General features: G+C 46.6%; 1 protein-coding gene across 1 annotated transcript; it reads left to right on the top strand.

The window, feature by feature from the left end:
• Positions 1–1,876: 1,876 nt before the first annotated feature.
• On the top strand, positions 1,877–22,130 carry LOC146026967 (uncharacterized). Its single transcript, XM_083157996.1, has 4 exons — positions 1,877–2,079; positions 6,584–6,714; positions 16,792–16,948; positions 21,850–22,130. The coding sequence occupies exons 1-4, from the start codon at positions 1,903–1,905 to the stop codon at positions 22,006–22,008; spliced, it is 624 nt and encodes a 207-aa protein (XP_083014122.1). The 5' UTR covers positions 1,877–1,902; the 3' UTR covers positions 22,009–22,130.
• The last annotated feature ends 26 nt before the right edge of the window (positions 22,131–22,156 follow it).

Raw genomic sequence — 22,156 nt, 5'->3', positions numbered from 1 at the left:
AAAAGCTGCATATTCATTCGCAGCTCACCGACAGTTGAATGACTCGCCCACTGTGGGCAGCCTGTGCGTAGACCTGAATTTGCTCTGTGGCTGTAATGGAATCAGTCTGATCGATCACACAGCCTCCCTCCAAACACCTAGGTGCGCCTGTGTTTTCCTTAAGAACGCCTGTGTTTGTTTCTGGCATTCCCATAATATGGCCAGATACCGCCACCAGACGCCGGCCTCCTGTCATTCACCTTGTACATGACTAGCACACAAAAAAATTGTAGTATTTCATAGCACGGAGGCCTCACGCATGTGTATGGAAAATCAGATGCATGCGCAGTCTATGGATAGTCAATCGCTGTGCAATTCGCACAGCAGCGATCAGCTCTGAATCAGGCCCTATGTACATCAGAGATACCAAGAATCAGAATATATAGCGTAAGCAGAACGGGTAGGTATGCCGTTTCCCGGAGTAGACAGCATTCTTAAATAGCTGAAATAGGAATACACCAGACCAGGGTATTTGGTACAAATAGCAGCAGCTACTTTATTTGCAGAAAACATAAAAACAAAGCATTAACAGAAATGCTAGCTATCTCCGTACTATCAATATTTAAGATTTACCTTTCTATGCGATAGAAATGGCTACTGTCCAGCAGCAAGCCCCCATAGGTTACATCATTGTTTGGGGAGATAAACCCGGAGACTAAAGTCTGCATTAGCAGCTCCTTCTCAGTGACGAGAGCCAAGTGCTGCAGGATACTGTTACACTCCAGGACCTATCATGGCGTAGGAGCCAGCACTTACAATCACATCTAGCAGGGTGCGGCCTACATTCTCCTCATCCCCCTTGGGCATCACTAGGGTGGATAGCAAGCAGTGCACCTACTCAATGTGACACCCCTATTGCAGAACTTCTCATGAAAGGGAGTATAGCTGAATATCCACAAACAATGCCCCCAGTGTATGATATTTTGTCATGCTGTGGGCTTACCCACCACTGCGGGAGCCCTTAGTCTCTCCCTGGTCTCACTGCTTTTCATGCTCGGTGGCACCATCTGAAGAGGTGACATCAAAATAACAGAAGAGCTTTGTAATTTTGGTTTCACCCCCTTAGAGTTGCCACTGCTGAAGAATTATGAGTTTTTCCATCTAGAATCATCAAAAATTGGCCCCCAAAGTTGTTATTAGACTGGACATCCAATGATGGAAGTCCAAGGCCACATCATACCGTACGGTGCCCTGTGTCACACAAGGACTCATTTAAGTATATTATATTCAATTTACTATTAACACAGTATATTTCTGGCGATGATCAGCGATCCATTATTATATTGGGGGAAATAAAACATTTTTAAAACATCTAATATTCCTAATCCCCCAACCCATCCATCGAGGAATCAGCCCATTTCCCCAATAGAACTCTGATAGGAATCAGCCCATTGCCCCTCAGGTTGCACAGGTTTGTCAGTGTTCTCATTGGTGGAACTTTCTTTGTCCTAATTATGACATTAAAAAAAAATGTCAGATATGGGAAGATATTAATGAGCTCCTGAACTTTACCAGGACTCATTTCATTCACATATGTAAAACAAGGCTTCTACGTGATTCACACAGTTGAGCCCGAATCAAGTTGGTGAGGTCAGAAAGTCAGCACTAACTTACGCAGAAGCAATGTTCTCCCAGATGGATCATATTGAAGTCTCAGGCATTATTTAATGGACCGTTGTAATGTGAAGCTTGCAGTGAGGTGTGTAGGGCATTCTACGGCACACAATTTACAATGAACATGAGGCGTGTCAACAATACATTAATAATGAAGATATCCAACACTGTAACTTCCACTTTTGTCTTGTAAACAGATATAACAGAGATAAACAGACAGCTTGCTGTCAAAGGCTGGAGCTTTGACGAATGACTTTATCAGTAAGGAGAGCTAAACCAGCATTGAAACAGGCAGCTGTGGAATCGGCAGTCTACAGCCTCCTGAATGTATTCCACAAATACTCAGCTAAGGAGGGAGACAATTTAAAATTGAACAGATCAGAGCTGTCTACATTACTCTCCAGTGAATTGCCTTACTGCTACAGGGTAAGTAATTGTGCCCAGCTGTACTCTTAATGTACCCTGATATCTCGTTTAGAAAATTGTCTGTGTGATGGGCGTCAAGGGACTGGCAGAGCTACATTGCGAAAACATGTATTAATGTTGTTTATTGATTCCATTTATCTACCAGATATCCTAGCCACATATCGAGCACCATTTGGTAATTGCTTACTTGCAGACATAATGGTTTCCTGTCTTGTGCTGTGCTGCAGAGACTTTGAGGTCTTTAATACAGTCTTGGAAAAGACATGGGAACTGCATTGTGATACAAACTTTCCGGGGTTCCGTGTGGCCTTTTTAACTATTTTTTTTTTAACTACATGAAATACCGCTCTCAGGAGGGGACAACGCACAGAACTGAATTCTGTGTTATCGGTAGGTTCCTTAAAGTGGAAGGAAAGCCACAACCACAACACAAAACCTTATTCTGGTTCAAGCACGGGTGCGCAGTGTTTTACAACTGCATTTCTGCGCATGTGGGTGCGCTGTGTGCGAGCCGCCACAGAGTGTTCCCCGTGCACTTGCACACAACACTACGGGCGGGGGGCGTGGGGAGGTGGGCGGAGGATTTGACCATGGGAACGCCCAGCCTTTTATGGGCTTTCCCAGGAAAACACTGGGCGTTCCCATGGTAATGACCCGGTGACGCGGGTGCCGAGGGCTGGCAGCTGACATCACCGGATGTCAGCTGTCCGCCATGTTCCCCTCCAGAACATACGTACAGCTAAGACACCTGAAAGTGTCTTAGTTTTGCATGTATGTTCGATGGTCAGTTGGGTGCGAATTTGATAATTCAATGGCCCTGTTGGGTGCGAATGGGTGTTTTTGCAAAACATCCATTCACAACCATGCGGGGATACCTGCGTGCAATCAGAATCACCCCCTATTTCTCATACAGTATGTAGGCGGGGACTTGAGTCATGTGATTACCTAGCACTCTAGCTACAGTAGAAGAGTTTCTGCTCTCAGTCAGTGATTAGTTGGGAGCGTGACACACAGCGATGATGTCACTGAGCAGTGTGCTCGCAGCCTATCAGTGACTGAGAGTAATTTCATAATGGTACTCCATCTATTTTACGATCAGTTAGGGCCACTGAGAGAGGGGGAGAAGCAGGTACAGATGTAGACACACTCATCGTTGCCATGCCAATCGCCACGTGGGACACCCTTGGCAATTGGCACAATCCCTATGCGTTTGCATCTAGTTTGCTCCTGTGGCTCAAAGAAATGCATTGAGCTGCTATATAGCAGAGTGACGATTCCACGTCGCAGGTGCGAATTTGCTGTGATGATGAGGGTAGCTATAGCTGTACTACTTACCTGGGCCTGAGAAAACCTAGATCCACCCCATTCCACTGCCCCACCTCACCTTTCCTACTGGGCTGCTGTGTGCTGAGCAGGGCAGCCGAGAGGGGGTGGGGGGAGTGGGTACTAATTACCCGGGCCCAGGCTTGCTGTAGGGGCCCGGCAGGGGGCTTGGTCCAACCCCTCCCTTCCCCGCCTTCCCTCCCAGGCAGCAACAGCAGCACACACTTCTACAGCATGCTAATGCTGAGCCTGCTGTCAGCACAGCACATGCTGTAGGTGCGAGTTTTCTTTCACCCCCTCTAAACATTTTGGAGTGTGGGCTAAGTACAGGAGGTGGCCACACCTCCCACACTTAGGCCACGCCCCAATTTTTTTTACCGGGGCCCGACATTCCTCTCGGCTGCCCTGGTGCTGAGCTGTAGTGAGTGATCACACTGATATCTCCTCAAATTGCCCCTGGATGAAATGCACCCCCTGCTCATCAAAAATAGTTTTTTTCTAAGGGTACATGGCTACACTTCCAGCTAGATCATGCCATCCAAATTTTACCCAAGCCTGACAGACCTCTTGACAGCACCCTGGGCAGCTGGTCGTGCCTGAAAGGACCGGATAATGCAACCAAAACCAGCATGTTTTGAATCCCATAATAACGGTAATTTATGTCCGGGATCCTGCGATTGGCTCGCCTAATTTCCATAATAAGAAGCAGTCAGGATTTCCACTTAAAAAAAAACAGGTTATGTAATGAACTTGATTTATTTAATCAGATATCTGTGGACCCACCGGACTTCAAATCCAAACATAGATTTAATTTTTCATTAATGCCAGTAGATCCATGTCATACTGAAGTCATGATTCCATGTCATATACAGTTAGAAAACAAATTATACCCAAAGCACAGGTTGGCTACGAAATCCAAAAAGTCAGAAGACTGACATTGAAATCCAAACTGCCAGAATCCTGAAGGATCCTGATAAGTATTTTCACCTTAACCCACCCCTCCTGCAGCCTAACTGTAACCCAGGGGCATCATGGGGTGTGGCAATACCAGGGTTGCCGACCCTCCCGGAATTACCGGGAGGATCCCGAAAATCGGGTCCTCCTCCCGGCCCCCCGGAAAGGTGGGCAACCCTCCCGGATTCCGGGGGACCCCCACGCCACCCCCCGATTGCGGCATCTTCCCCATACCTTTTGGATTGAAATCGTCAATCCGCGGGTCTCAGGGGAGGGGGCGGAGCTAAAACCGCATCATTTTAGCCCCGCCCCCTCCACGGAGATCCGTGAATTGGGGGTTTTACCATCCTGGGGGCGGGGCTTAATGATGTAAAGCTCAAGCCCCGCCCCCGACCTGCAGCTGGAAGTCTCCTCTCCGGGCTTCTCCCGGAGAGGAGACAGAAAAAGTCGGCAACCCTGGGCAATACCCGGTATATGTACTAATGCAAGGCTTTGTTGCAGAGGGTAACGCTAGCATTTGTTACTCTATAGAAGCATTACGGCTTCATTCTGCATTACGCTCTGGGAGGGATCCAATCGGGTCCCTCCCAGCAAACACTCCACTGTGGCCACTGTGGCCCTCTCAGCATGTACCAATGGATTTCTGGGTCATAAACCTGGAAGCCCCAGTGATCTGCACTAATGGCAAAGACCAGCTCTTATTGGAAGACCTGTCCTTTGCAAGTCACCTTGAAGAGCGATGTAAGCCCATCGGGGTATATACAATAATTGGGGTCACATGTCATGAAACATAGATAATGACATCTAAAAACTTAAAAACTTGTGTAGAACTTTCAATTTTTGTTTCTCTGCTTCTCTTTGCTTCCTCTAGCAGTTGGACTGGAGTAACACAAGGCTAGGCTGTCTACTAGACCCCATCTGTCCCATATCTCTTGGAAAACAAATAAACTAGCTTATATTTCAGCACCATCTCTTAGTAGATAATACAAATTTTGTGTTATCAGTAGTTTCCTTAAAGTGGAAGAAAAGCCAGAACTACAACACAATATTTCTCATATAGTACGTAGCCGGGAACTCATGATGTGCTCTGTGATTGGTTGGGAGTGTGCTACACAGTACAATGTAGTGTCAATGCACAGTGTACTCACAGTGACTGAGAGTAATTTCACCATAGAACTCCATCCATTCTATGGGCAGTCAGGGCTACTGATTTAGGGGGGAGCTGGTACAGATGTAGACACGCTCATCTTTGCCATGCCAATTGACAGGTGTGACTCCCATGGCGATTGGCACAATCCCATTTGCTCCCATGGCTTATAGAAATGAATGAAGCTGTGTGGCGATTCCACGCTGCAGGTGTGAATTGGCCGAGCAACATCTGTACTAATTAACTGAATCTGGACCATTCCGCTGCCCCGCCTCATCTTCCTTACTGGGCTGCTGTGTGCTGAGCTGTAGGGAGGATATGGGTGCAGGTATAGGGGGAGTGATCACACTGATATGCCCTCGAATAGGCCTTGGCTGAGGCATCGAAAACGGGGCCGAATTCCCTGCTCATCCAGCAGGTCTGAATCAGTCCCCGAGTTCATGCAGATACAAGTGAGTCAGAGCCAAATGCGTTTCAGTTGCATCATTTCTTAAGGCTGATTGGGCGTAACAATCCTGTGACATCATGCAAGGGAACAGAACCAGCAGTGAAGAGCAGCCTAGGGTACCATTCCGGGCAAGCTGCTACCCAGATGGAGGGACCTCTCGGCAGCAATTGTGCCCTGGAAACCTGCACCCTAGGTCATGGTACCCATCAATACATCAAATACATTCTTGGAAGGGAAGTATGCATCAAATATTAAAACTCCTATTTCCATATAGATCCTGATCTTGTCACTCAGTTATATCATTACCTCATTATTGTATTTTTCCTTGTGTATTGTGTATTATATATTGTATTGTTGGTTTATAGTATAGCATTTTTCCTTGTACAACACTTTGGATACTTGTTGGCACCAAATAAATACAAATATATTCATAATCTACATATAAATAAATAAAGCCCAACATCACTAGGGAGTCTCTTAAAATTCAATGAACACTTTTTGGGGACCTACGATATATTTAGAACCTACAGTTAGAGGTGTAGCATCCTATATGTAGTAACTGGGATGCTCAGCGTGACACGTGATATGATGAGGGGCCATCTTTATGTAACCATTGGACGTTTCCATTCCAGGATGACGCTATGGCAATGTTAGATTTGGATGGTGATGGAGAAGTCGACTTCATGGAGTTTATCGAATTTGTCACAGATATCACCACTGACCTACAGGATATGTACATTAAAAATGTAATGAAATATAACAGGTAAGTCATTTGTTGGTCATAGATTGAGATCCTCACCAACATTTCGATGATGCCCATTGGAGTTTTGGGAGCCTCTTGACTGTTCCAAGAGAGTAGGCAGGTATGGAGTAAAGATATTAACTCCATCACTGGGAATGACTAGACAGACTCATCGGCCGCATCTATGGACAATAAGTTCTTGTCTTCTGCTTTGAAGAAGTGCCAACTAAAATTTAAAAACCGACCTTCACCAATGGTCTGGACATTCGGTGGCGTTTCACGACAACCACGGACTGGACATGGGAGTAAAGAACCATCCAAACAGCTCCTAACTGGTTTATAACCAGGGTCTGATTGGCTAGTACTTTATTATACACGCATATAGGGGGGTTTCCAAGTATGTAGAAAGCCCCCCTCCCAGCCCACCTTTCCATCAGCCCAGGTGACCGGTTTTTATTATGGGAACTATCTGCAAAGGCTCCTCCCAGGCAGTTCTCCCATGTGGCTGACACATTGTCATAAATAGAGCCAAAAAAGATTAGAGTTACTGCGCTATTATCCAATTAATTATTGCACCATGGATGAATACACTCACACAAATAAATTAGAATTGATCAATGGTATATCACATTTATTATAAAGATATTTTTTATATATATAAAATATACAATATATTCCAGGTGGCCACCTAGGAAAAAAACATACATAAAACAAATATTGACATCACTTTGAATACATCTATAATAAAAAATGAATTGATAAAATAATTGGGATTAAATGCGTGTATATCTCTTTAAGACTTAAAGTGCTCCCAGGTCCAGCATCCACGACCTGCTAACTTATATGGTCAAATGCAAATATAACCTCAGGTATTGTCATAAATGCATGAAGCTTGGAGAAGTGGTTTCTATCCCCCATAAAGAACGTTATGTGCAAGGTGATAATGCTCCACCCAATCAGCTGCAATATGTAAATTGATATTTAGGAGTTGATTGGCTGGAGCATTATCATCTTGCTCATAACGTTCTTTATGGGGATAGATACCACTCCTCCAAGATCCATACATTTACCCCACTGTGTGAGAGAGCGGGCAGGGTGAGACAGTGACTGTCCTTTGCAACTTTATGTGTCATATGCTGGTGGTTATTATGCTGGCGGACTCACCAGGATGCTGCTGCGCTGACATGACCAGCGAGCGGGAGTAGAGACCTTTCCTCTGCCACCAGCCTGGATGCTGAAGAGGAGAGAGGCTCTGATGGGAGCTACTGCACACTTGCGCTCCTATTGTCCAAAAAAGAGCAGATATGCATGATATATATAGATATGTGTGACCGACCCAGGCATCTCCGATATGGAGAATCCCAACAGGTGCTCCTTACGTACCCTAACCCTCCATTGTAGTGGCCTAAACTTCCCCCGTCTCCGCAGCCTGACCTTAACCGTCCCTTCTAGTGCCTAACCCTCATACTCTGCCCTCCCATCCCGCAGCCTAACCATAACCCCCCTCCTCTCTAAAGTGCATGCAGCCCCTGGCAGCCCAGCCTTGCTGTGATATCAGGCTCAGGCAGGTTATCTTTAGTGTCACAGCTGTGGTGTTTTCCAGTGCCATTCCCAGAAAACACTGTGTCCTATCCCCGCAACAGCCTAATCGTCGCCCACGTCGACACCACGTCGTGAACACCCCACGTCAGAACTTAATCTGCGATCCCAAGGCGAGGGTCTAAATCAGGTCCATAGTATAATGTAAATAATGCTATATTGTCTGGATACAGTTAATGTTGCATGCTAGCACTCACATAGCAATGTATTTTGATATCCATCAGGGATAAAGGACTTGACCGGCCAGCCTGGTTGCCATGCAATGAAGAAATGCCATCACATCTATAATCAAGTCACACCCATGTTGTAGAGCTAATTAATACTCCTGTCAATTTGTAAGAGTTCCTTATGTTGTCAGTCAGGCCATAAATGATGCAGAGGCAACGTAGACTGGAAACAAAGAAAGCAAGAAGGGACATTGCACATATGCACTTGTGATATGAAGTGTCTTTAGTAGATGAACAATTGAATGAGGATGTTTAAGATGCAGTACATACATTTAAGTGACAGACACCCCCACATGGTATGGTTGCCTACCCTCCTGGGAGGCTCACTAAAATCGGGTCCTCCTCCTGGCCCCCTGGAAAGGTGGGCAAGTCCCTTGCCCACCATTCTACCGCCCCCCCCCCCCCCCCCCCCCCCGCTTTGCAATGCCTGTATTCCCGGCATTGCACAGCATATGAAGGGCCTAACCATGATAACACAATCTTTTTAGCCACGCCCCCAAAGAAAGATCTTCCCATAAGCTCCGCCCTATCCCGCTTCGCCTACCTGCTACTCAGAGCTGGCAGCCTAAAAGTAAGCAAGCTTGCCACTAGGGAAGGCCATCGGTTCAGTCGCCATCACCAAACAATTACCATGAAAAGCGGATTATTGCAGGTTTCAGCGCTCTCACAATTTGCCATATTCAATTGCAAATTCACAAAAACAGGATTTTTGCAATAAAGGGTGTACACATGGTGCCATTTTGGCAGGCAATTTTGACTTGACAGGCTGCCCTGCTAAGTCAGTATCGCATAGCAAAATAGACGGTGCAGGCAAGGCAATTTTGACTAGATTGTAGACTATCTGATCACCCTGTTGTTCTTCCATAGACAAAAGACATTAGTCTTAAGGGGCATACACACGTAGAGATCTGTGCTAAGCAATTTTTCTAAGCAATTTTGCTGGTGTCAAGATCTCCCATGGAGAGCACATACACACGCAGAGATTTGTGCTAAGCAATTTTACTAAGCAATTTTCTAAGCTATTTTGCTTAAGCAAAAAAAAGGCCTGGTAGTGCTTCAGAATGAGAGATTGCGATCAGTATCTCTCATTCTGTACACACAGACAGATTTGCAGTCATTTGCTAAGCAATTTGATTAGATTTTGACTGTATGCACTGACTTAGTTAGCAAGAGATATTTAATCTCTCAGAGCATACACATGGAGAGATCTGTGCTTACTTTCTAAGCAATCTAGTCAGATTGCTTAGAAAGTAAGCACAGATCTCTCCATGTGTATGCTCCGAGAGATTAAATATCTCTTGCTAACTAAGTCAGTGCATGCAGTCAAAAACCTAAGTATCCGAGTCGTTATTTCAGGTTTAGTTATGTAAGTTAAGAAATGTGAAATGTTATACATGCTAGAGGAACACATAAGATGCTGGGATGTTTAATGCTTTTCTCTAGTATTTACAGTAAGAGTGAAGGTGTAAACACACAAGGCCAGATGTACTAAGCTTGAAAAGTGATAAAATAAAGAGTGATAAACCACTAGCCAATCAGCTTCTAAATGTCCTTTTTCAAACCCAGGATGTAACATGGCAGATAGCAGCTGATTGGCTGGTGGTTTATTACTCTCCATTTTATCCCTTTCTGCTAGTGGCCGATTTTGACTAAAGGGGTGTACACACGGAGCAAATCTGTGCTATTTTCTAAGCAATCTAGTCAGACCAGACAATCAGCTGCTATCTGCCATTTAGAAGCTGATTGACTAGTGGTCTATCACTCTTCATTTTATAACTTTTCAAGCTTAGTACATCTGGCCCTGTGTGTATACACCTTCACTCTTACTGTAAATACCAGAGAAAAGCATTAAACATCCCAGCATCTTATGTGTTCCTCTAGCATGTATAACATTTCACATTTCTTAACTTACATAATTAAACCTGAAATAACGACTCGGATACTTAGGTTTGGCAGAAATTGTTAACTGATTTATTTATCAAACTATTTACAATAACTGGAAGGAATGTCACAGGCCAAATATCATTAATAGAAAATATAAGTTATAGTTTAGAAAAAACTAACATAAGACCTTGGGTTTTCCTGGGGTTTTAAAACATGTAGGTCAGAAACCAGAGACAAATATGCCTGACCTCAAACAATAATCCAGTGTTTTTATGACACAACCCATTTCAAGATGGGACCACAAACATTGCTAATGCTTTTTATATGTGTGCTTTAATCAAGGATGTTGACATTGCTCATTATGGGGGAAATTTACTAAGGGATGGGAATAAGACTTCACATGTGATGTTGCTATGGCAACCAATCAGATCCTGTCTACTATCTTCTAGAGCAGGGGTGTCAAACTCAAATTCATCGGGGGCCGCATCAGCAGTTTGGTCACCCTCCGGGCCGGTTGTATCTGTAGGACTATGTGTCCACTCTTTATTATCATAAATTATTGTCACTGCATTCAATTATTGTATACTCAGCAGCAGCATTTCCCTCCTGCTATTGCTGTGAACTGCAGTGCATTAGGGCACACTCTGCCTGCACAGGGGGGCAGCACTCAGTCTTAGGGCATATGTCCTGCTTATTATCATGGGACACAGCAATTAATGATGGGCTGCAATGTGCCAGTGCGCACACACACACATAGGCAGAGAGTTTGACACTTACCCGCTCTGATGCGTCCACTCCAGTCTGAGCTGCTCCACCCCCAAGGACACAGCTGCGCTCTCACACAGGCGCATTTCCCCCTCCCTCCTGTGAGTAGCGCTCCTCGCACTATCTATCCAGGAGTGGGGGGCAGCGTGCTCCCGGTCACTGTGCAGTGCACACTCAGCAGTAAGTGACCTGGAGCGCACAGCAGCAGCAGCACCATTCACCACGACGGACCTGCTCTTTCCTCTCTCTGGCTCCTATACAGCAGGTGGGAGCGGAGGAGGGGTTGACGACCGGCGGCACTGCGCTAGAGGGCAGACGTTCTCTGGCTTGTAGGCTGCCGCGCATGCGCTGAAGAGGCGGCTTTCTTGTTTTAAAAAAAATATTGAGAATAAAAGGGGAAGGCTGGCGGCGGCTGCGGCTGTGCGGGCCACATGAAGAGGTCTGGCGGGCCGGATTTGGCCCGCGGGCCTTGTGTTTGACACCCCTGTTCTAAAGGGTGTCAAACACAACAGTATTCTGATTGGTTGCCCCTAGCAACACCATATGGGAAGTCTTATTCCCATCTAAGTAAATTTCCCACAATGTGTCATGTGGATAGTTGGGCACATTTGTTATACCAACTAAAACAGAGCCAATGAATTCCCCAATAGACTTTTGTGAGAGCCCTTTTTCATTTTGTATAATTATTTGTTGTATTCATTGTTCAAGAAGTGCAGGGATTGGGAACCTTCAGCCCTCCAGCTGTTGTTGAACTACACATCCCAGCATGCCCTGCAACAGTTGTAGCATGGCCACATAGCAAAACTGTAACAAGGCATGCTGGCAGTTCCAGGCAGTGGCGTAACTATAAATTTTGCCCCCCCCTGCCAAAAAGGATGTGCCCCCCTCCCCCCGGCCCGTCTCCAGGGTGTTTCCGCAGCGTGTGATGTGATGACGTCACACGTATAACGGAGAAGCTGAAGCAGGATAGAGGAAGAGAAACCAGCAGACACTGCTGATTCCCTTGGCTCCGATGTATCCCAGGCCGCCCGAGCACGCCCATCCGCCCGCCCATCCAATAGCCGGCTCTGTGTACAGTCAATTGAATCAGTGGGGGGGATTTGTCATCTCTGCCATGGCCGCACCAGCGCTGCCGCTGACTCACCTCTGGTGCTCAGCAAGCGGACAGTGGCAGGCAGCAGCATGTCAGTGCGTCCAGCGGGTGCCGGTGCCCACATAGACCCCACTGTGGCTTGCTCCCCCAAGCGGCAGCTGGGGCTGCCTTACAGTAGTTATGCCACTGGTTCCAGAACAGCTGGAGGGCCGAAGGTTCCTCATCCCTGCTTTAGCGTGTTTGGAGACACACATTACATGGTGGAAATCACAGCTCCTAGTGTGTGCATAGTATCTACCTCACCTCCTTTTTTTTTGTAAAACAGAACCATGTTAAGAAAACAAAATATAGTCATTGCATCTGCATAAGTGAAGGGGGTGAAACAATTTTAAGTGACAAAGTCTTTTATAGCATGTAAATTACTGCAACAGCCTTCCTGAAGCTGTATACGTACTAGCTTTCTGCTATACAATTACCTTGCCTCACAAATATATAAATATATATTTTATCTCTCAATAGCTGCATCTGCTTAAACGTTTAACAGAAGAACACTTGTAAAGATAATTCTATTCTGGAATAATATTTTCTAGGCATTTGGAGGAAGTTGAAGGGGCACAATGACATTTTATCCGCAGGAACTCCGAAATGCTTTTCTAATTGTATTTCATAGACTGTTGCTCCCTATTAATCACAAGATGAATCCTCAGACGTTGGACTTGTTTCAATAAAGTATCTGCTCAGTGGATAATTGACTTGTCATTAAAAATATGTTGCAACTATAATTGATTGGCCCGAACAATTTGGTACTTGTAAGCTGCAAGCGCAACAAGGTATTATTTATATAAGCATATTGACAGATTAATTAATGGCATTGCAGCCAGATTTGTGGGGGTCACTCATATAGATAGCATCAGGTCCATGCCGCGGGGGTACCTGCGGCACTGTGTATTAAGCTGGTGGGGTCCCTGCAGTGATTAGGAAATATCTAGCGCTATCCGCTGGGCGGCGGTGCAGGAAGCGCTTCTGATTTGAAAACACTGGCCACACGCTGATTGGCAGAATCTCAGCCAATCAGCGGGCGGCAAGTGTTTTCAAACCCAGCAGCGCTTCCCGCACCGCCGCCCGGTGGATAGCGCTAGATATTTCCTAATCACTGCAGGGACCCCGCTGCCACCAGCTTAATACACAGCACCACAGGTACCCCCGCGGCATGGACCACCCTGCCCGCTTCTGCCAGCTCTAGTTTCTGCACCTCCATCCGAGGGGGCGAACTGCGGCCCTCCAGTGGGCGGCGCCCTAGGCAAATGCATAAAGCTGCCTAGTGGTGGCGCTGGCCCTGCTACCACCTAATTCCCCCCCTCCCCCTCCCCCCATTAGGCAGAACCAATGACAGTGGTAGGGTGTTTCAGATATGATGTTGCTATGCCACGCCTTAAAAATCAAAGGCAAATTTAATGGAGATGCATTGACTGGTACTTTTGTATATAAATATAGTCAAGATTCCTATTCACTTTGTTCTATTTAGATCATGAAGGAAATGCATGGCATAGGTTCACTAGGGGTCTGGTGCCATTTAACTACAGTAATTACTGGTCATGAGGTTAATATGGATGGTAATTACCAGTACTTACAAGGTACAATGCATTGTTCTTAACAGAGCAGATGATTTTTATAGCATCACTACAGGGAGAAGTGCACCAGATGTCAGCTTCTAATTTAGGAAAACAGTTTTATTCACACCAATTAGAAGTCAATAAACTCCTTGATGCCAGACCATTATATACAGGCATATGATAACTATTGTGGTTTAACATTTTGTTCACCGATGTTCTAGCAAATGTGCCTGTGTTTATGGTAAGGTGCATAAAAGGCCCACAAAACCATGGTCAAATAATGGTTATACCCCTCTGGCTGTCCAGGGGCTGTTGGTTGCTCTGGCGGAAAGGCAGGAGCGTAACTAGAACTTCATCGGCCCCATAGCAATATACTGAAAGCGCCCCCAGGCACAGCGACAGGAAGAGAGGGAGAAGGAGGGACATAGAGAGAGGGAGGGAGGGACAGCAACAGGAAGAGAGAGAGGAGGGACAGCGACAGGGAGAGAGGGAGGAGGGACCGCAACAGGAAGAGAGGGAAGGAGGGACAGGGAGAGAGGGAAGGAGGAACAGCTACGGGGAGAGAGAAGGAACAGCAATGGGGACAGAGAGAGAAGGAGGGACAGCGATGGGGAAGGAACAGCAATGGGGACAGAGAGATAAGGAAGGACAGCAACAGGGAGAGAGGGAAGGAGCGTCAGCGAATGGGAGCGAGAGAAGGAGGGACAGGGAGAGTGAGAAGGAGGGTCAGGGAAAGAGAGGAGGGACAGTGACAGGGAGAGAAGGAGGGACAGGGAGATAGAGAGGAGGGACAAAAAGAGAGAGGGGGGACAGAGACGGGGAAAGAGGGAAGGAGCGTCAGCAAAGGGGAGCTAGAGAAGGAGGGACAGAGACAGGGAGAGAGAAAAGGAGGGACAGCGAAAGGGAGAGAGAGGAGGAACAGGGAGAGGGAAAGAAGTAGGGACAGTGACGGGCAAAGAGAGAGAAGGAGGGACAGAGACAGTGAGAATGAGAAGGAGGGACAGGGAGAGAGAGAAGGAGGGAAAGGAGAGAGACAGAGAAGCAACATGGAGACAAGGAGGGACAGTGAGAGAGAGAAGGAAGGACAGCGACGGAGAGAGAGAAGAAGGGACAGTGACGTGGAGAGAGAGAAGGAGAGACAGGGAGAGAGAAGGAGGGGCAGTGAGAGAGAGAAGGAAGGACAGTGACAGAGAGAGAGAGAAGGAGGGACAGTGACATGGAGAGAGAGAGAGAGAAGGAGGGACAGGGAGAGAGAGAAGGAGGGACAGGAAAAGAGAGAAGGAAGGACAGTGACGGTTGGTCCATCGCTGTCCCTACTTCTCTCTCTCACCCTCTCTAATCAGGTGCCTAGCCCTAGTTGCGGCCCTGCCCAAATGCATTCTATTTAACATTTATCTGGTACATTTTAGAAAATAATAGCTAGAATATGATTAGTTGCTATGAGCAACATCTCCACTTCTAAAATGTGCACGTTACTAAATATACCCCTCAGAGTGGAGCTCCTGTTCCAGGGTCTTCTGGCATGATACATGCCAGTAATGAATCCTTATTGGCGTGAATTGAGGAATCTTTATTCCGGCAACTGGCCGGTGCAGTCCAGGAGCGTCACTAGCCTATATGGCACCGGACACAGACAATTTCATAGCCTTTATTGCAAAAGTACATAAATTATTACACCCAGGGACCCTAACATGCATTAAAGGTAAGAATCTCCTCTTCCAAAGGATCATCAAAGATATTCTGGGCCAGATAACTTGAACCTAAAAATAAATAAATCTAAATGATGGCATTATGCCAGGTACACACTGAGGCGATATCCGGCGATGTCATATGTCCGCCCCCTACACGTGCGTCACGGCCGCATTACCATACGTACGCCCAGCGTTTGCATGGGAACGCCCATGAAACGCGGGGCGTATGCATATGGTAATGAGCCCAAATAGCCCTTCACGCCCCTCTCCCCTGTTCGGAGTGTTCACATATCATGCGGGATTTCGCCGTACGCCCCGCTCGCACATGCGCAGAGACGCCTCTGCACATGCGCAGATACAAAACATCGGCGGCCCGAATGCACGCGGACATATCCGCACCGACCAGAATAAGGGCCCGTGTATCCCCATTTATCCTAATCATTAAATAATCCTTGCAAATTTGCAATTGACCTATTATTCACCTCAGTCTTCAATGTAAAACTAGATTATGCTCATAAATAATAATGAGGAAGATGTATGAAGCAGTGATATGGGAGAAGTGAGCCAGAGGAGAAGGGGCCCATGGCAACCAATCAGCACTGAAGTAATAAAAAGAATATAAAAAGCATGAAAACAGACCATGAAAAACTAATGTCGATCTTTTCCTGTGTCAACCACTTTAATGATGACCTTTTGCTTTTGTCAATGTCGACCTAAACCATGTCACCCTTCCCATGTGTCTACGTATTGCCTATCGACCAAAAGTGGTCGACCTATTGCCTGGACACTGTGACGACCAATCGTCCGGATCCCAAATTTTGGTAGATGTTGTGAAAAATCAAGATTTTCAGCAGAAAAGGCAAATTCACAGCAAGTTTCATCAAAACCATATTCAGGTTCTAATGTTCCTTCGTTGTTCTATCAATGTCATTCCACAGAGATTCTGGACATCCACACTTTTTTGAATCTGTAATCTGTGGCACTGTGCACGCGTGATATTTACTAAGATGGGAGTTTCAGATATGATGTTGCTATGGCAACCGATTAGATCCTGTCTTATATATTCTAGAAGGTACTAAATAAATAAGAGATAGATTTTGATTGGTTGTCAATAGCAACATCCCATGTGAAATAGAACTGCCATCTTAGTAAATTTCCCCCATTTTATTTTACTGTTGAAAGTTCAATAAATGTGTTGTCGGTGTCTTCTTACTTTTTCTCTTCAGAGTTCCCAGGTTTGGAGCCCAGACTCGGCTGGAGAAAGCGATCTCTGCCCTAATAAAGACATTCTATAAGTATGCTAATAAAGGGGGTGATCCCTTCTCCCTGGAGACACAGGAACTCAGACAGCTTTTAAGGAAAGAGATGCCGACACTACACCCTGTAAGACTTTATGTATTTCTTTAATTATTTATTAACATTCAAAACAATATTTCCAGATCTTGTGACTCTAAAGCAGACATGTCCAATCTATGGCCCTCCAGCTGTTGTGAAACTACAAGTCCCATCATGCCTTGCCATAGTTTTGCTATTAGGGAATGCTAAAACTATGGCAATGCATGCTGGGATGTGTAGTTTCACAACAGCTGGAGGGCCAAAGTAAAAAAAAAATAGCATACCCTCCAACTGTACCGATTTAGTCGGTACAGTACCGTTTTTTAACAATCTGTACCGGCTAAAAATGGATGTACCCATTGTACCGGTTTTCTCCCAGAGGCAATGGAGTTGCCACTTCTCCATTGTCTCCGGAGTCCGGCTCCATGTGTTTGGGATCAAAAGAGCGTGTGCTGTTACCCGCTCCGCGGCTCTTACTATAGGTGCCGGTGCTCTAGTTTGTGGACGCGGGCGTGATGTGTCATACGTCCGCGACCACAGAGGGGCTGGGTGGCAGTGACGCTGCCTGTGAGAGTGTGAGGGCTCTAGTTTCTGGTCGCGGACGTGACATGTCATCCGTCCGTGACCACAGAGGGGCCGGGTGGCTTCCGTGGCGGGAGCCTTCTTCCAGAAGGAGTCCATATTCGGGGAAGGGGACCTGGTCACGGCTCTGCAGTGGCGAAACACTTTCCTCCTCAGACATCCACCAGTAAGCAGTGCAGTGGTGAATGTGGAGGGTGGGGAGTGCCAAGAGACCTGAGGCATCTTGCAAAAAGTACACATAATTGGAAAGGGGGTGTGACCACGCCCACTTCATGTGGCTAAACCCACTTTACCCTTGACCACTCCCCCGTCCCCGAATATGTACCGATTTATGCCCTATAAATGTTGGAGGGTATGAAATAGGATAGGCTCATACTGATCCCTGGATCGGTCTCAAGTCTCCCTGGTATGAACAATACATTTATCTAGGATACACAGACAGGGTATATGTCAGACATGCAGATAAAATTAATTTAAGATTAAAAAAGCAATGAACTAGGGCCCGACATACCCATTCATGGAAACCAATAAAATAAATAATAAAATGACCCTCCTGAAGTACTGCACTGTCTCTCTATTTGCTTTCCTACAGTGAATGGCTGTCAGCACTCTGATTGGTTGATAGCTTCAGTCATCCACCAATCAGCATGTTGATAACTGTTAACTGGCTGCAGGCTGGGAGGGAGGTAGATAATGCAGCCTCACTGATTGTGAGTCCACCACCCGCCAGTTTTACCATTTTGGAAAGTCGGGATGTAGTCATAGTCTGGGATGCATCAAACAAAAAGCATTTTCGAATGTATCGTTGGCTGGCAGCTGAGTTTAATGCCAGCCATTTCTGACATTACCCTACATAAGCCTATGGGCTTCTTAATGCGCCCACATACCTCCGCTGACCCTTGCCACCCGCTCTGCCCATGCAGGCCCCCCTCACCTGCCATCCAGGCAGCCCTCTGGTGTGCTGCATGGGACCCAGTTACCTCCTCTCCCTAGCAACACTGACTTCTCCATACGGGTGCCGGGAGGACGAGGAGAAAAGATAGATGAGGGACTGGGTTGGTCAGGGTTGCTCATTCCCACTGACCTATCAGGTGGGGCAAATTAGCAATAAAGTTTAGCCAATTATTATTGCAGATCATTAAACACACAACAAACTTTAATGAAGAATTTGGTCTCCTCTCAAGATGCTTTAAAAACAAATCTGAATCAAATAACTATATATTAACAAATAATTAACATGGCATGAATATATGTGTCAGCCCCATCCTTTGCATTCTAATTAAAAGAATAAAATAGTTAATGAGCGCTCAATATTTTCACAAAAAATATTTGTGCTCAGATTTTTGGAGACCAGGCTCATTAAGTATCAATTCACTTTTATTGGGCAACCCTTTCACTTAGGCCCTTATTCTGATCGGTGCGGCCGGATCCGAATATGCGGCCAGCACCGTGCGTCCTAAACCCCGCCTTCCATACGGATCGCCAACTCCGTCCGTACGCTGTAAGAAGCTGGCCGAACGGACCGCACGTGTATTTCTCACGAATACACCTCCTCCATCTCAGGGAACCTCCCCCATCATTCGATGGTCGCAGAACATCGAATGCAGGGCCGAGTGGTCCGCCAGCTCCCGCAACCTCAGACCACACGGGCATTTCTCCGTGCAAAAGCAGGGATCTGGGCGGGCAGCTGACATCCAGCAATGTCATATGTCCGCCCCCTACACGTGCGTCATGGCCGCATTACCATACGTACGCCCAGCGTTTGCATGGGAACGCCCATGAAACGCGGGGTGTAAACATATGGTAATGAGCCCAAACAGCCCTTCACGCCCCTCTCCACCAACCGTTCGTAGTGTACACATTTCATGCGGAATGTGGCCGTGCGTCCGGCTCGCACATGCGCAGAGACGCCTCTGCACATGCGCAGACACAAAACATCGGCGGCACGAACGCACGCGGATAATACCGCACCAACCAGAATAAGGGCCTTAATTATACAAATGTGGAATATAAATCTGTGTTCCTGTGTGTTATTCGTATCAGTTCTAAATCTGCACAGGGCTCAAATTAATTTATTTTTGTGCAAAATAAATAATTAGTAGCTATGACGTTGAAGTAAAACTTAATTAATGACAGATTCTATAATCCTGATTATATTACTGCTGTCGTCACGTAGAAATGGATATTGCAGCCTAAATGAAACAAAATGATTAGTAATCTAACGAGTGCAAAAAAAAGAATTAAAACAACATGAGAGGTTTTTAATATTATGGTGCATAATTACTTATTTAATCAGAATTGTATGCATACTCTAGAGCAGTGGTTCTCAACCCCCACACAGTGTACGTTTTCCAGGTCACCAGCAGCTGGTCTCTGTATTACCAACTGTCACATTTAAAAAATGCACAGGTGACCTGAGAAACATGAACTGTGTGGGGGTCCTGAGGACCGAGGTTCAGAACCACTGCTCTAAGAATTGTGTTGTGTGTTGTGAAGGTATCCGCGTCCCCTCGCGGGGCTCGCTGCGCTCGCCACGCTTCGGGCTCGGTGGCTCGCTGCGCTCGCCACACTATTCTATTCTCACTCCACGCCCTAGTGGATAGTAGGGCATGAAAAGGTCGGAGGACGCGTACCGCCGCCCCTCGCGGGCTCGCTGCGCTCGCCACGCTTCGGGTTGACGTTGATCGTGGGGTGGCGTTAACAATTGTGGGGGCCATTTCACACTTGAGGGTGCCTATTTGGCCTCTGTGGGCCATTTAACATTGTTTCCTATGGAAAAATCGTGTCAATTGAGGCATTGAACAGAAAATCGTGTCCATTGAGAAATTTAACATTGGTCCCTATGGGAAATCGCGGGCATCGCGGGCATCGCGTCGCACCCGATTTTTTAGTGCATTCGATGACCGCGATTTCTAGTGGCGCCGTGAAAGTAAAGAAGTACCCTCAAATTTACTAAGAACCGTGTCTAAAGGAATCATGGTGTGCAGTAGGTAATCGTAGGGGTCTCTCGTATTTAAAGAACCAGTACTTAACTGGGCCCAACTAGCAGAGGGGGTAATACCACAACCAGGGGACATAATTCACAGAGTCAACCCAGACAAAAAAATTATCCTTCTCAACTTGGTAGCCCAACCTCCCCTTCCCCTACAACCCCTGTTCCCCGCTGTGGCAGCGGCTTTTTGGTTCCTCCTGAGTCCTCAGGCATCTAGCATGCTGGGCGCCTGCACTGTAAGCTGCGCAATGACATCACACCATGTGTGCCTTACAGTGCGGGCTCTCAGCATTCCTGCTGCCCACTGCCCTGCCTGTGTATGTCCCCAGTGGGCAACAGGAGGATCCGGCCGGGCCTTGAGACTGTCTATGTGCGGCGGGCTGTGGAGGACCTGTGGCCCGCTGCTGTGTAGTGGGGGAGGACGGCTGTAGGGGATGGGGGTGCTGGTGGGCTACTGCCTGAGGCCCTACCCTCTGTCAGAGCGGCCTGGCCCAGGACAGCTCTACCCATAGCAGCCCCCTGTCGGCTGCCCTGCATGGGCTACCCTGTTGAGTATAACCCAGGTCTGGACTGAAGCCTGGAGTTATCCACTGCACACCTGGGTGGTGGGGGTGAGTTGATAGCAGTAAAAGAAAGTTAAAGCACCAAACAATAAGCTGTTAACTGTTATTTTCCAAACACAGGGGGTTATTTAGACCTGATCGCAAAACTCCTTTTTTCTTAAATGGACAAAACCATGCTGCACTGCAGGTGGGGCAGATGTTACATGTGCAGAGATATTTAGATTTGGTGGAGTATGTTCAAATTGAAATCTAAATTGCAATGTAAAAATAAAGATGCCAGTATTTACCCTGCACAGAGAGAAAGTAAACCACCCAAATCTAACTCTCTCTGCACATTACATCTGCCCAACCTGCAGTGCAAAATGGTATTGTCTATTTGAGAAAAATTAGCTTTGCGATCAGGTCTGCATAACCCCCCCCCCCCCCCCAGTCCTATATAATGACAGTTAGGAGGTGATTGGCTGGTACTTGGCCTTCCTTTGCCCAGAAAGGGGGTAATGGCTTATGTGGAGAGGGCGGTGCCTTGTATGAAGAGCGGACCCCCACTCTGTAACCCCCATATTCATAATTTGGGGGGAGGGCGGCCCAGTGCTCTTTGGCTCCCCTCCCTACACTGCTCGATGCTGTGTACATCTATGCTTGGAAGAGCACCAATGATTAGCAGCTCCCCCACCGTTCTCACACCCACCAGCGGGGCACTGCAAACCGCGGGTGGGACAACTACCCACAATTCCTCTGTGTGCTTTTTCCTGTTCAATTTTCCCCCTTAAATGATAATAATATTCAATGTTTTGTTTTGTTATTCCCTCAAGTGTTTGGTTGGCAACAGCCACTACAAGCAAATCCTGCAGAACATGGAGACAAAGTGCAAAGGTCAAGTCGATTTCAAGGAGTTCATGTCGTTTGTGGCAAACTTTGCCGTAGCCGTTGAGTTCTCATTCCTTAACGAAGGCGAGATGGATGATGACTGAGGCAGATCATTTCATCGTTTGCTTTATCTGTTATCATTCTTTCAGAATCTTTGTGTATGGGATCCTAATCAGCAATTGTAATTTTGCTCAAATTGTACACATAAAACTCCCTGACAATGGTATTTATTAGCACTCTTGCTTTCTTGTG

The sequence above is a fragment of the Crinia signifera genome, chromosome 8, assembly GCF_055691185.1.
Source record: "Crinia signifera chromosome 8, ASM5569118v1, whole genome shotgun sequence".
Classification (NCBI taxonomy): Eukaryota; Metazoa; Chordata; class Amphibia; order Anura; family Myobatrachidae; genus Crinia; species Crinia signifera.
Note: the sequence above shows the minus strand (reverse complement) of the source record. Positions and strands in the feature narration are given on the sequence as shown.